Source organism: Lepidochelys kempii, chromosome 21, assembly GCF_965140265.1.
Source record: "Lepidochelys kempii isolate rLepKem1 chromosome 21, rLepKem1.hap2, whole genome shotgun sequence".
NCBI classification, from domain to species: Eukaryota; Metazoa; Chordata; order Testudines; family Cheloniidae; genus Lepidochelys; species Lepidochelys kempii.
This window is the reverse complement of record NC_133276.1, coordinates 11,407,594-11,421,479: the sequence shown is the minus strand read 5'-3', so window position 1 is coordinate 11,421,479 and position 13,886 is coordinate 11,407,594. Positions and strand designations below refer to the sequence as shown.

Below are 13,886 nucleotides of genomic sequence, written 5' to 3'. Positions count from 1 at the left end.
TCACACAGTACACGGGTAATCCCCTCTTTCTGACATCTCAGCCTAAATACCAAAGCCTGATTCCCAGGAAGCTACTCTGCCCTAAGAATTTAGTACATCAAGGCATCCAGAAAACTCCCCAGCTGTTTGCAACAGCATCTCCAAAGAACCTGCATCATAAAACAACAACATAGCTTTTCTTCCAAGACTGAACACTGCTCGCACACTAAGAAAAACTTGAAAGACTACGTGTAACAGCACCATCTGCAGACTCCTGCTGTAACAGTATTATAGTCCCTGAAAACGTATTATAAAAATTCTTCATGAAAAGTGCCTGCAATCCACAGAAAATTTTGACAATGATTTTTTGTTTTCATCCAAATTTTCCGTAGGAGAACAAAGACAATTTTCCAACCAAGTCTCTTTATATCACCTACCCCATAGACCCTCACATACCCTCTCCCCATATTTTATCTGCCTTCTCATCTTCTTACTTCACAAAACCTCATTGATGCTGTGACTTCCTGGAATGCTAATACAATTCTACGCTACCAGCACTCCCAGCTATCTTCGAGACACCACTGACTTTCTGAGGAAACTACAAGCCATCGGTGATCTTCCTGAAAACACCATCCTGGCCACTATGGATGTAGAAGCCCTTTACACCAACATTCCACACAAAGATGGACTACAAGCCGTCAAGAACACTATCCCCGATAATGTCACGGCTAACCTGGTGGCTGAACTTTGTGACTTTGTCCTTACCCATAACTATTTTACATTTGGGGACAATGTATACCTTCACACCAGCAGCACTGCTATGGGTACCCACATGGCCCCACAGTATGCCAACATTTTTATGGCTGACTTAGAACAACGCTTCCTCAGCTCTCGTCCCCTAATGCCCCTACTCTACTTGCGCTACATTGATGACATCTTCATCATCTGGACCCATGGAAAAGAAGCCCTTGAGGAATTCCACCATGATTTCAACAATTTCCATTCCACCATCAACCTCAGCCTGGACCAGTCCACACAAGAGATCCACTTCCTGGACACTACGGTGCTAATAAGCGATGGTCACATAACCACCACCCTATACCGGAAACCTACTGACCTCTATTCCTACCTACATGCCTCCAGCTTTCACCCAGATCACACCATACGATCTATTGTCTACAGCCAAGCTCTACGATACAACTGCATTTGCTCCAACCCCTCAGACAGAGACAAACACCTACAAGATCTCTATCAAGCATTCTTACAACTACAATACCCACCTGCTGAAGTGAAGAAACAGATTGACAGAGCCAGAAGAGTACCCAGAAGTCACCTACTACAGGACAGGCCCAACAAACAAAATAACAGAACGCCACTAGCCGTCACCTTCAGCCCCCAACTAAAACCTCTCCAACGCATCATCAAGGATCTACAACCTATCCTAAAGGACGACCCAACACTCTCACAAATCTTGGGAGACAGGCCAGTCCTCGCTTACAGACAGCCCCCCAACCTGAAGCAAATACTCACCAGCAACCACACACCACACAACAGAACCACTAACCCAGGAACCTATCCTTGCAACAAAGCCCATTGCCAACTGTGTCCACAAATCTATTCAGGGGACACCATCACAGGGCCTAATAACATCAGCCACACTATCAGAGGCTCGTTCACCTGCACATCCACCAATGTGATATATGCCATCATGTGCCAGCAATGCCCCTCTGCCATGTACATTGGTCAAACCGGACAGTCTCTACGTAAAAAAATAAATGGACACAAATCAGACGTCAAGAATTATAACATTCATAAACCAGTCGGAGAACACTTCAATCTCTCTGGTCACTCGATTACAGACCTAAAAGTTGCAATATTACAACAAAAAGACTTCAAAAACAGACTCCAACGAGAGACTGCTGAATTGGAATTAATTTGCAAATTGGATACAATTAACTTAGGCTTGAATAGAGACTGGGAGTGGATGGGTCATTACACAAAGTAAAACTATTTCCCCATGTTTATTCCCCTACCCCCCCACTGTTCCTCAGACGTTCTTGTCAACTGCTGGAAATGGCCCACCTTGATTATCACTACAAAAGCTGCCCCTGGGCTCTCCTGCTGGTATTAGCTCATCTTAAGTGATCACTCTCCTTACAGTGTGTACGGTAACACCCATTGTTTCGTGTCCTCTGTGTATATAAATCTCCCCACTGTATTTTCCACTGAATGCATCCGATGAAGTGAGCTGTAGTTCACGAAAGCTTAGGCTCAAATAAATTGGTTAGTCTCTAAGGTGCCACAAGTACTCCTGTTCTTTTTGTGAATACAGACTAACACGGCTGCTACTCTGAAACAATACAATTCTAGCCACTCAGCTTTCCCCCTTTGCGAATAGGGCTGTCAGGACGTCTGCCTCCTATGGCACTACGTGATGGGCTGGGACGAACAAAATCGTTCAGTCCCGCACATGGCAGCGGCTTCGCTCGTCCAGTCCCCTAGAACAGTGCTACTCAAAGTGGTGGTCCGCGGACCGGCACTCAGCTGCCGGTCTGCACACGCATTGGAAAAAAAAAATCTGCCGGTCCCCCACATCAGATAGCTTGAGAAGCACTGCCCTAGAAGACTGGCTGCTTACTGGACTAGCTTAGCAACTAGAGACGTCCCAGGGTTCGTTCCTCCTTTGTTTCCGGTCCAAGCACACGCAGTACTGTTCTGGGAACAGCCACTCCAAATTCCTGACCAGCCCCCACAGAATCCAGCCCAGGAGCGGCATGTACAGGAGTTTGGGAGTGACGTGTGGCTACTCTTGTAGTGCAGACAGGATCGATACAGATCGTAATCAGAGACCTTGCTATCAAACCTCAGTGTCTTCACTCACGGAGCTCGCTCTATTCCGGGGCACGGCGTTGCCCACCTCCAACCTTAAGACACATGCTAATTCCCAACTGGCTAAGACTGACTTTAATGCCCGCCTGTTTATCTGGGTGGATCTCAAAAATGCTTCACAACCCTTAATTCATGACATCTCTCATACTCCTGCCAAGTGGGTCAGTATCACTAACCCCACTTACACGCAGGGGTAAGTTGCGACAGAGAGGCAAAGGGACTTGCCCAAGGTCCCAGTGCGAGTCAGTGGCAAAGCTGGGGATAAAATCCCTCCTGATTCCCAGCTCACTGTTCTAACCGCTACCGCAGACCCCTGCTCTGCGTTCCCACTGACATACAGGTGCTAGTTTAGGAATTTTTTAACGAACAAATCCCCCCTCTGTTATCACAGAGGGATAAGGGCCTGATGCTTGTTCACACCAAGGCCACTTGACACTACTCTGGCACAAATCACATTTATCCTCACTTTAAAGCCATTTTACACTGGCAGAGCAAAGTGGCCAGTGGAGGATCAGGCCTTAAATCCGTCAATATTCTACACTGCTCTGCTTTGGAAAATCTTCCCTCCAGGCAAAATCTGGACTGTGACACAGAACAAACCGGCTCCCCTTCCTGTTCAACAGATGCCTCCTCGACCACACCAGCCTGGCACTAACACTGCAGGGCCACCTTTGGCACCTGGGGGCCTGGAGTTCCTTCAATACCTACAGAGAGGCTGCCCACACAGGCCGGAATCGTGCGGTGCTGTGTGTGACGTAGACACAGCAAAACGGACCAAAACTCGTTAACCCTATTTGACCTCGACCCCTCAACAGCCATCCAACGGGCTCCCACCCAGCCAGGCAGGATTCAGAGCAGCGGCATGGCCGTATCAGAGATCGCTTCCTTCTTCATTACCTGGACATCCCCTACTGCTCCACTGGTGCTCCCAGTCTTTGCATGAGACGCAGTAACCGGCACTGCCCATCATCTTTCCCCCTACTGCCACTTTCATGGGACGGGCTCTACATCCAGTCCAGCCTCCCAAGGTCTCCCATCCTCTGCCCCCACCTTCGCACAGCCCTTTATTCGGGCCCCAGTTGTAAAAAGAGGATCCTCTGATGCCACTGCCCTGGTCACCCGCCTCTGCACAGTTCTTCTTCACACAACGCACCGTCAACCTGTGGAACTCCTTGCCAGGGGATGTTGTGATGGCCAAAACTATAACAGGGTTCAAAAAAGAACTAGATAAATTCCTAGAGGATAGGTCCATCAATGGCTATTAGCCAAGAGTAGCAGGGATGCAACCCCATGCTCTGGGTGTCCCTAGCCTCTGTTTGCCAGAAGCTGGGAATGGACGACATGGGATGGATCACTTGATGATTATCTGTTCTGTTCACTCCCTCTGGAGCACCTGGCATTGGCCACTGTCGGAAGACAGGATACTGGGCTAGGTGGACCATTGGTCTGACCCAGTCTGGGCGTTCTTATGCACAGGCAATAGAAATGCAGACTGCTTGCCAGCGTAACCACATCCCTTATCTGCAGCAGGCTGGCCTCCTTTTACTAAGCTGAAAGTAGAATTACAATTGGCCGTCTGTGGGTGGCACAAAATGCACAAGCTGCAACAGGCGCTGGTTTGAGCCGGGGGGTGGAATAGTTAATGCCAACCGAGAATGACAGCTCCTTTTCTTCTCCCTTGTTGTCCATGCCTGGGGCAATCCTGGGCTTTGGAATGACCCTCCAAGCCGGAGGCTGGCCTTGCATGTTAAAAGGTGACACAATGTTGCCAAACTGGCAGGACTGGGGCTGGGAGATTCAAGCGGTATAGCCCAGAGGGAGGGACTGTTGCCTAGTGGTTATAAAGCCCAAGCCAAAGGTTCTGAGTTTTATTCCTGACTTTGCCACTGACTTGGTGTGTGATCCTGGAGTAAATCACTTCACTGCTCTGTGCCTGGGTTTCCCACTAGCAAAATGAGGTTAATTCCTTGTACATGGAGGAGCTGTCAGGCTCAGTGAGCGCATGTTTGCAAAGCATCTTGAGATCATCAGGGGAAAGGAGCTATGTTGGCAAAAGGACTTATGCGATCCTCCTCCTCCTCCTCCATGTAGCTGGCTGGGACTGCTGAATCTCCTCACATCACAGCAGGGATGCCAACATACCAATTTCCTAACCGGGCAACTTGGAGCTTCTCTCTTTAAAAAAGCCAAGTGCTACCAGCTTGGTTTGAGGGGGTAAGGCTTTTCCCTGGCACTGCGCCACAGGTGGACGATGCCTCCCCAGACAACGCCAGCAGCAAGCCCGCAAAGGACGCATTCTGCCCGCCGTAGGAACAGAACTCTGGGAAGGGGCTAACGGTTGCGGTGTGGTCAAATGGGCCAGCAGCTCTCTGGAGAGCTGCCCGGATGCTCTCTCAAGCCCTGTCCATCTCTATTTCATCCCCAGCACGGGATGAGCCCCCCTCTTCCTAAGGCTGGGCCTTTCCCAACGCCTTTCTGAGCATCACAAAGCAGGCCAAGACCATACACTGCCAAACCAGCACCTACCTACGATACACAGCTTCTCCTGCTGCTGCTTCACCATCTATTATAACTGTGCCCCCTTCACAAAGCAGCCAGGCACCATATCTGCCCACAGTGCAATCTAAGTCCCCAGCAGAGAAGCAAATGTAAAAGGAACTACGTTCCAGATTGTTCCTTATACAGGAAAACGCCACACAGAAGGCAGGAAACATGTCAAGGTTCCCCTTAGAGTTTCCTCTCGCTCATTCTGCTGTGGGCAGACTTATCCCCCACCCCCCATGAAATTGACATGGGCTTTGTCCCACAAGACTTGCGGATCTCGCTCCAGAGATGGCTGCATTTGTGATCCCTGCGGGTGCCAATTTGTCAAGTGCTTTGATCCTTCAGGCTGAAAAGCAACAGAGAAACCTACACTCGTAATTCACCCCCCCACTGCCCACTCTACACTTCTGCATCGCATTCCTTCTTCCCTCTATAGGCCAATCTGCCCTGCTGTCATTACACATTTCAGTCCACTTCTCTAATTCTCCGAGATGCGTTCATTCCATCTCTCAAAAGGCTTGCTGCCCTTTCCCAGTTCTGTACTGCCAGCCAAGCCAACTGTTGCACTTCCCTTTTCAAGTTCTTGGTGCAGCTCTTTTGTGGAACTCCGCCGGCTAACCTTTTACCACCTCAGCACCACATGATTAACAACGACACACGGTCCTTAGGCACCATTTTTTCCATCCTTCTTGTAGGAGTTGCAGCTAGACCACATTTCTCCACCATACCAGAATGTGGAGCTGTACTGAATGCCTTTGCCGACATCAAGAATCGCCTATTGTCCTTCCCCAAGCTTATCTTGACAAAGAGCGATATTAATGAGCCTCTTGAAAAACTCTGAAGAGCAGCTTGTTGAGAAACAAAGCTCAGGCTGTATCCCCTATTCTCTGCTTTCCCTCCTCTCTAGCCCTTATAGATTGCTGGCAAAAGCTTAGAGAGTCAGCTTAGAGAGTCAGAAAATTATTTCTCTTCCTGGTTCTGTCACTGATTCACTGCAGGACTTTTTTTTTTTTTTTAAACTCTTGGACACACTCACAAGTTGTACCAGTTAAGCTAAACGTATTTCTTATTTGTATTGCGGGAATGCCAAAGAACCCCAGTCACGGACCAGGACCCCATTGCGCTAGGCGTGGTACAAACACAGAACAAAGAGACTCTGCTCCACAGAGTTGACAATCTGACTGAGGTCTTGTCTACACACAAAAATTGTACTGCTTTAGCTCTACTGGTACAGTCAAAGTGGGACAACCTTGTTTGGACAGATGCAGGTATATTGGTATAAATGTGTATAGCGAATATCTGTTTGGGAGGGGAATGGAGTATACTGGGATTAGGCACCTTTATACCCATATAACTAAGCCCACACAAAAGTTATAGCGGCATATCAGTAAAATTGCAATCCCATAACCGACACAGCAGGTATAAAAATGGGGTAGAGATCAGGTCTGAGTTAAATTGGAACAACCTTCCCTCTCTGCCTCCCTTGTGTAGGTTCAGCTTGTACCTGTAAATTGACCAATGCAAACTCAACTGAAAAAAGCCAGGTGTTTTGAATTGAGATTTTTGCACTGGTTTGAACAGATTTTTGCACTGGTTTAACTAAATCCATTTTAAAAAACAAAACAAAACCCCACACCTTTAGCTAAACCGGTGGAACTCTGTCTTCACTGCAGAGCTAGTGCAGCTGGTCCGCGCTGGGGTCTGAGCACCTTGGCTAGCCTCCCCTGGGTGTGAACCGCCAACTGCAAACCACACCCGAGTTACCTTATCCTCACTGGCCCTCCCCTCCCCTGTGTCTCTCGCCAGGACATGCGCAGCAGTAAGCTGAGCCGCTCTGTGATTCCTGTGCAGTGGGTTGTGGGAGAACTCATCCGTCACTCTGGGCACATGGGAGGAATTGTGGGAAGGCACTGGAGGAATATCAGCATTTCAGTGATTTAGCCTGTGTCCTCACTGCAAAGTGGGCAGGCGGCCAGTCTGAGTCTAAGTGGAACGTGGGGTCTAACACTCACCCCACGCTGGGCTAACTAGCCCGGGTTAAAATCACCACTTAACTCAGGTGAGAGATTTCTGTGAGTGGGGGATTGGGGCAACCCCCAATTAAGGAGCCACGGCTTCACCTGTGCAGTGAAGACAGACTGTGTGGCTGTGGGTCAGGCTTTAATCTCTCTGGCTGGGCTTATCAAAGGAGCCGAAAGGAATGGTCACCCAACCTCCTAACGCTACTTTGAAAATCCCAGCCCTCGTGGCTCAGTTTCCCCATCTCTAAACTACCAATTTGTGGCACAGCTGAAGTTGATAAGGGTTGAAGGTGTCCAGCATCTCTTAGGAGGAGGCCCAAAAAGATATGACCAGAGTCCTAGGGATGGGCAGAGAAACCTGACCATATGGAGGAAACGAACCCCAAAGCCAGAAAGATCCCATTTCCAAGCCAGTGCTTTGTAGGGAGTGCAATAGAGGAAGCTGACTGAATCAAAGCAGAATTATCCTGCATTCGTTTCTTTTTCCAGGAGGGGTCAGTGAGCATTTCAATACAAAATCACACCAAGCCAATTTATGGACCTGACCTGGCTTAGTGCATGGTAGAGAATTTTCTTCAAATGCCTCGTGGAGCCACTGACTTGGGGCCTGATTTTCAGAAGCGATGCACGCCCAGAACTCCAACCAAAGCTAACGGGACCTATTGGTGCTCAGCACTTCTGAAAACCAGGCCCCTATTGTCCCATTGCAGCCGAGTGGACAGAGCCCTGGACTGGGACTCAAGAGACCTGGGCTCTATTCCTGGCTCTGCCACTGGCCTGTGCTGGGTGACCTTGGGCAAGTCACTTCCCTGCTCCATTCCTCAGTTTCCCCACTTGTAAAATGGGCATAGTAACACTGACACATCATTGTGACGCACTTTGAGATCCACTGTTGTAAGAGCTAGGTATTATGAATGAGCCTTTAATCCCCATGGTCTCTCTGCCTTCCCATCTTATAAAGCCGGGCTACCTTTGCGATCCCCCAGCTCCTTTCCTGTGGTCTACAAGGGTTTCAGAATAGCTGAAAGCCCCTTTATAAACTTGAACCATTTAAATTCTCAGGTACCACATTTCTTTTCTCCTCTCCCTGGGCCACTGGCTTTAGGAGGCCAGAAAAGTTTACCAGAATTGCATGCATCAGGGCAACAGGAACATACAGCATAACACCTTGGACCGCCGGGGTGCCTTCCATCTTGTCTAGGTCCTTACCCCACACCCACACCACCACTCTAGCTGAGGATCTCAGAGCACTTTGCAAACATTCACTTAGCCTCCAGCCAAAGACAGGAAATTATACCCCCTCCCCACTTGTACAGATCTGGAGATTGAGGGTCCTTTTCTCTGCCTTGTCCAAGATGGTACCTGCTCCATATCCGCACTAGGAACAGAACCCAGATCTCTTGACTCTCAGTTCTTAACCGCAAGACTACCCTTCCTTCCTGAACAGATACGTGAACATGTCCGTGTGCTAAGAGAACTACGCTCAACCCAACAGCTTACCACATCCCCGGCTGCCAGGCCTTGGGGCGGTGGAGAGCAGCACAAGAGACTACTACATTTCACTGTCCAATTGCTTTAAAAACAATGGCTGGGATTGGCAAGGGAGTTAGGGGCCTGGCTCCCACTGGCTTTCATCTAATCCACCCATACCATAGAGAGTGTGCCTGGGCTGAATCAGGGACGTTAGTCACTTCAGTCGCTTTAAAGGCTGTTGGGTGCCTTTCTTCCCTGGAACGAGATCCTTCCTTCAGCAGCAGACAAGGCTGAAGGAACTGCATACACCTCCCCATGGCGTGTCGCTCTAAGACAACCCCAGAGCAGCAGGGGAAGCTCATGATAACGGGCAGAATCTCTGCTCCGATGCAGAGTTTCCTCTAACCTCAGCTTTAATGGCTTTGCATTTCTGATGTAATTAGCATGTAGGAACCAGCAACAAGATAGCAGCAGGCTTGTGTGGGATGGAAACAAATCTAGGCCTATAGGAGAGGCTGGATACCTTGTACCAAGGGAGAGTTGATCTTCCCCATCTACGGTCAGGTTGACCCTCTCAGAGTGGCGAGATCTAGCACGGGACAAAATGAAAACATCCTTTTACAGCACATGGCAACACACACACAATGGCAAGTGCAAAGAGGCTGTTGCTCTCCCTGACCAGCAAATGTTCTCACCCTGTTCCTGAAGCTTGCGGGAATAATAGCTTGAGATGCAAAGGCTGGGGGAGGGAAGCCTGGATTCTGCGCTGACAAGAAAAATCTGGAAAAATGGCACCATGGGCGTTCTATGATTGTTTCTCACAGATCAACTCTACCCAGTTTACAAGATGGTTTTTGTCCTCTTCCTTCCCCTCCAAAGCCCAGCCCTGCATACTCATTCGGGGCTCCGAGAGTCAAGCTGGGCTCTTTCTGGCTTGTGCTAATCAGCACCAGCAGTAAGAATCCTGCAAGCCAAATTCTGCACTTTGCAACACCAGAGGCTTCCAAGTGGGACTGCAGGTGGGTGCCTAACAGGACTTGCCAAAGCACGTAAGCAGGTTAGGTGTCTAACTCCCATTGAAAGTCAATGGGAATTAGTTGCCTAACTCAGGAGCTTTTGGAAGTATGATTAGGCACCCATCTGCATCTTTAGGTGTGTAAATACCTTTATAAATCTGGCTTCAATTCCAAGTGCAGGGCCAAATCCTGCCCTCAGCTTCACCCCTGCAGTCCCACTTCGAAGACGCTGGTGCTGCACAGTGCAGAATTAGGCTTGCCGAGTTCTTATGCTGGTGCTAATGCACAAACCACGAAGACCCAGGCCTTGGTGAACAATTCCATAGACGATGCGGCAGGCTGAGCAGAACTCAGCTCCTGCTTTCTGACGTATGTCAGCTGGGCACTGCTGACTGGAGTAACAAAGGAACACCAGTGTATTGTTGACACTAAAACAAAGAGATAAATCTCTGGACATGCAGGGAGCAGATCTGTGGGGTAACAAGGTTTTAACAGTCACTTTCAGAGATCTGCCCCTACTGTGTCATTTGCTCTGCCAGGTAAGGACTGGATCTCTCTTTCTATACAGGGTCTGGGCATGCTGACGGGTCTCAACACAATAATGCAAGGAAATCACAATGCAGCAGCCATCATGGTACGTCACTGAACGTGTTACTCTTCATCCTCTCCCCTATTGCAATACTCACCAGAGCTAGCAGTCCCGGGGAAACATCGCTTGGCCCACAATTTCCTCAGACAGACATTCCTTTTGGATATTCTTTTAACTGATTTCACAAAGGCCGAAGGTGCACACACATCAGTGAAATGCACACCTAACCAAGCGTCAGATCTGTTTCTTAGAAGCATGTGGAATAGTGCTATTCTGGGCCTGGACTATTCCTCCACAGAGCCAACATCACAGCACAAAGAACCAAATCCCTCATCCGTTTCTCAGCCTTTCCCCAGGCAGAACTCCCATTGAGTTTGGCAGAATCTGATCCTGAAGGAACAAGGTAATTTCCCTGCTATTCAGTTGTTGGGTGAACTGGCCCTAACATGGAGGAGAAAAGGTGAAAGGAGGGAGTCCCAAGGTTTGTTACTTTCCATGCACGAGTCTGTGGCAATTTCAAAACTCATCACACATACATGCAGCCACTGCCAAGCAGGGCTTCTCCTTCGGGTGCAATATTTCACATTCCTTTGGGTGCTTACATTGCAGGTTGTGTTCCAGATTACAAAAACTCTGACCAAACAAGTTCTTCTGACCCAAATTCCAGGGCCAGTGTCTAAATTAGCTGTAACTTTTAAAAGAAAACAGGGGTGCCCGCTTGGGGAAGAAATCCCGCAATTCTCGTTAGGGTATGATCAAATCATTTCTACTGAGCTGAATAATGTAGGTAGAAGAAACATTTTTTTTAAAATGAGGCATGCTGGTTGTGGGGTTCTGTATAACTCAGGAGCCTTTTGTGAAGCTTATGGGTGATCAGGATAAAAACAAAAACAAAAAAAACACAATGTCTTGTGGCAAAACCCTAAAGAAGTGTTTTTTTAAAAAATGCTCTTCCTTTCGGGGGGGAGGGGGGAGTGAAATGCAACAGGAAGGAGACAAGTGCATGTCAAAGCGAGAAAGAAAAAAAAAAGAAAGAGTTTGGGTTTCCTTACCTGGGGATAAGGTGGGTGAGAAACATTGTAGAGCAGCCAGAATTCAAAGATTTCCACCCCCAAAAAGGGTCATTTTCTAACTAATCTTTTTGTGAAGAACCCCTCGCTTGGATGAATGCGAATCAAAGCCCAAGCCTGTTGATAAGTCACGGGACTGGCTACCCTGGAGTGCGCAATGGGGTTTTTTTATTCCTGCTGCAGGCCACTGAGCTGCAAAGCAGCATTCAGCCCTGCCTCGTGCCTCTCAACATGTCTGTGACCCCCAAGGGCAAAACAGAGAGCGGAGCTGGACTCAGAAACCTCACAGCCCCTCCCCTGTCGCTGTGGGGTCTCATTTTGTACTCACTTTCAGCTGGGATTTGGACACCTTGCCACTTTTCTCCACATCCAGGGCGGTGAAGGCGTACCAGATGGATTTTAAAAGCTCTGCTCGTAGGTCCATGGCTAGAGGCGCAGATGACAGAACCTGCTCTGTCAGCGAGGAGGATCCGGTTGCAGGAAACTGACTCTCTCGCTCCAACAGTCCTCAGAAACCTGCAATTAGAATGGAGGAGCAGCAGCGCCACCTACTTGACTACACCTCGGATAGGCCCCATGGTGCTCCCCTGCCATCTTCCTGCCCAGATGACAACACTCACCTTTCTGCCCTCGACAGGGGGCATGAGTCCACCGGGCTCGCCGCTGCATTCCCTTCCCTCGTAAGCCCCCGGCCCCCAGATGACAACACTCACCTTTCTGCCCTCGACAGGGGGCTTGAGTCCACCGGGCTCGCCTCTGCATTCCCTTCCCTCGTAAACCCCCGGCCCCCAGATGACAACACTCACCTTTCTGCCCTCGACAGGGGGCATGAGTCCACCGGGCTCGCCTCTGCATTCCCTTCCCTCTCAAGCCCACTGCCCCCAGATTTGAGGCACAACAGCTCTGGACACAGGATTTGGGACTGGATAATACTTAGCACTTAGCCTGCACATGCTCAAAGCACCGTAAAACACATTGATCTGTTAGCTGGCTCCCTAAAGCTGGCCTGGTTGGTAAGACTCAGACCATTAGCCTCAGCACATGCTCCCCAGAGTCCCAACGCCCTTGCGGCGGCTGCATGCATTCCGCCGACAACCTCTGCTAGGCATGGAGCTTCAATGCACCCACAAAGGGGGAACACGAACGTCATTCGAAGGGCAGAGAAATTTCGCTTGTGGCTCAGTTTGAAAACAGGCCCAAGAACCCGTTAGTGGGAATTGCCAAGGTGTCCCAGCTCTGCAGCAGCTCAGCCACGAGCTAGGAGACCTAAGGGTTACCCCAAAACCTTTCATCCACGGAAGAGGAAGAAATCCCGCCCCAGCTAGTTTAAGAAGCAGCTCCTCATTTGCAGGTTTAAATACAGAGGACAGTTCACCCCAGCACCAGCACAGCCCGGTGCAGTCCAGGAGAACTCAACCCAATAGGGACTTCTGTTAACTCCCATCAGGCTCGCTCACACACAGACACACACTCTTAAGAGAGGTGACGGAGAAAGGTAGGGGCATCTGCCGTCTGATGAGTGGAGTTATTGGGGTGTTTCTGAGGAGGCTGTGTGCCTGGCTCTGCCCCCTGCAAGATCTTCATCCTTTTACAGCCTCCGCAGAGACGGAGATGACCTACTGAAAAACAGGACTACGCAAGTCCTAGGGGAAGAAGAATGGTTTCATGGCAAGGCACTGGACAGGAATTGAGGAGATCTGGGTTCTACTCCTGGAAATACCCACGGTGAAGATTTCGAAGCCAGCGGCACATGTGCCTTTGTCCATTCACCACTCCCTACTTTTGGGAGGCTTCCTGTGTGATCTTGGACAAGTCAATTCATCTCCTTAAACCTCAACTCCCCCCACGTGTAAAATAATAATAATCCAGACCTACCTCACAGGGGCGTGGGGAGGATAAATCGACCAATGAGGTGCTCAGACACTACCAACAAGGTCCATGCAAGTTTCTAGATTAGATAGAAAATGAATGGGAGCGGGGAAGGCGCTTAGTAACTGACCAATGAGCAGAAATTTTAACACCTTCAGGCTGAGCCCAGGCCCAGAAAAGGGGAGACAGCCCCCTAGGGAGAGAGTCTTTACCGCCTACTTGAGGATCTGACTGGATTGAAATGCTAACATTGGCCTGTAAGAGAAATGAACTCCTGGGAAGTCTGGGACAGGATGTTCAGCTGACTGGCACAATCCTATTGCTGAGGCACAGGGATGCTGCTTAGATCCTTACTGGTTTGGCGACCAAGCCCTAAGGCAGGGCAGGGAAGAGGTGTAAACGTAGAAGCTTTATTAAGTTCATGTCAACCCCCCGC

General features: G+C 49.3%; 1 protein-coding gene across 3 annotated transcripts in view; it reads right to left on the bottom strand.

The window, feature by feature from the left end:
• Positions 1-13,860, bottom strand: part of DEF6 (DEF6 guanine nucleotide exchange factor) — a 35,666-nt gene extending 21,806 nt beyond the window's left edge. Inside the window, exons 1-2 of one of the 3 annotated variants that reach the window (XM_073320285.1) lie at positions 11,910-11,999; positions 9,430-9,495 (exon numbers count right to left, since the gene is read on the bottom strand). Coding sequence is in view for 1 of the 3 variants with exons in the window: in XM_073320284.1 (XP_073176385.1) it covers positions 11,910-12,005 (96 nt within the window). In the remaining 2 variants the exon portion in view is untranslated. Of the gene's footprint in view, positions 1-9,429; positions 9,496-10,070; positions 10,313-11,909 lie in introns of those variants that run through there. The other 2 variants (XM_073320286.1, XM_073320284.1) reach the window with 2 other exon arrangements.
• Positions 13,861-13,886: the final 26 nt, after the last annotated feature.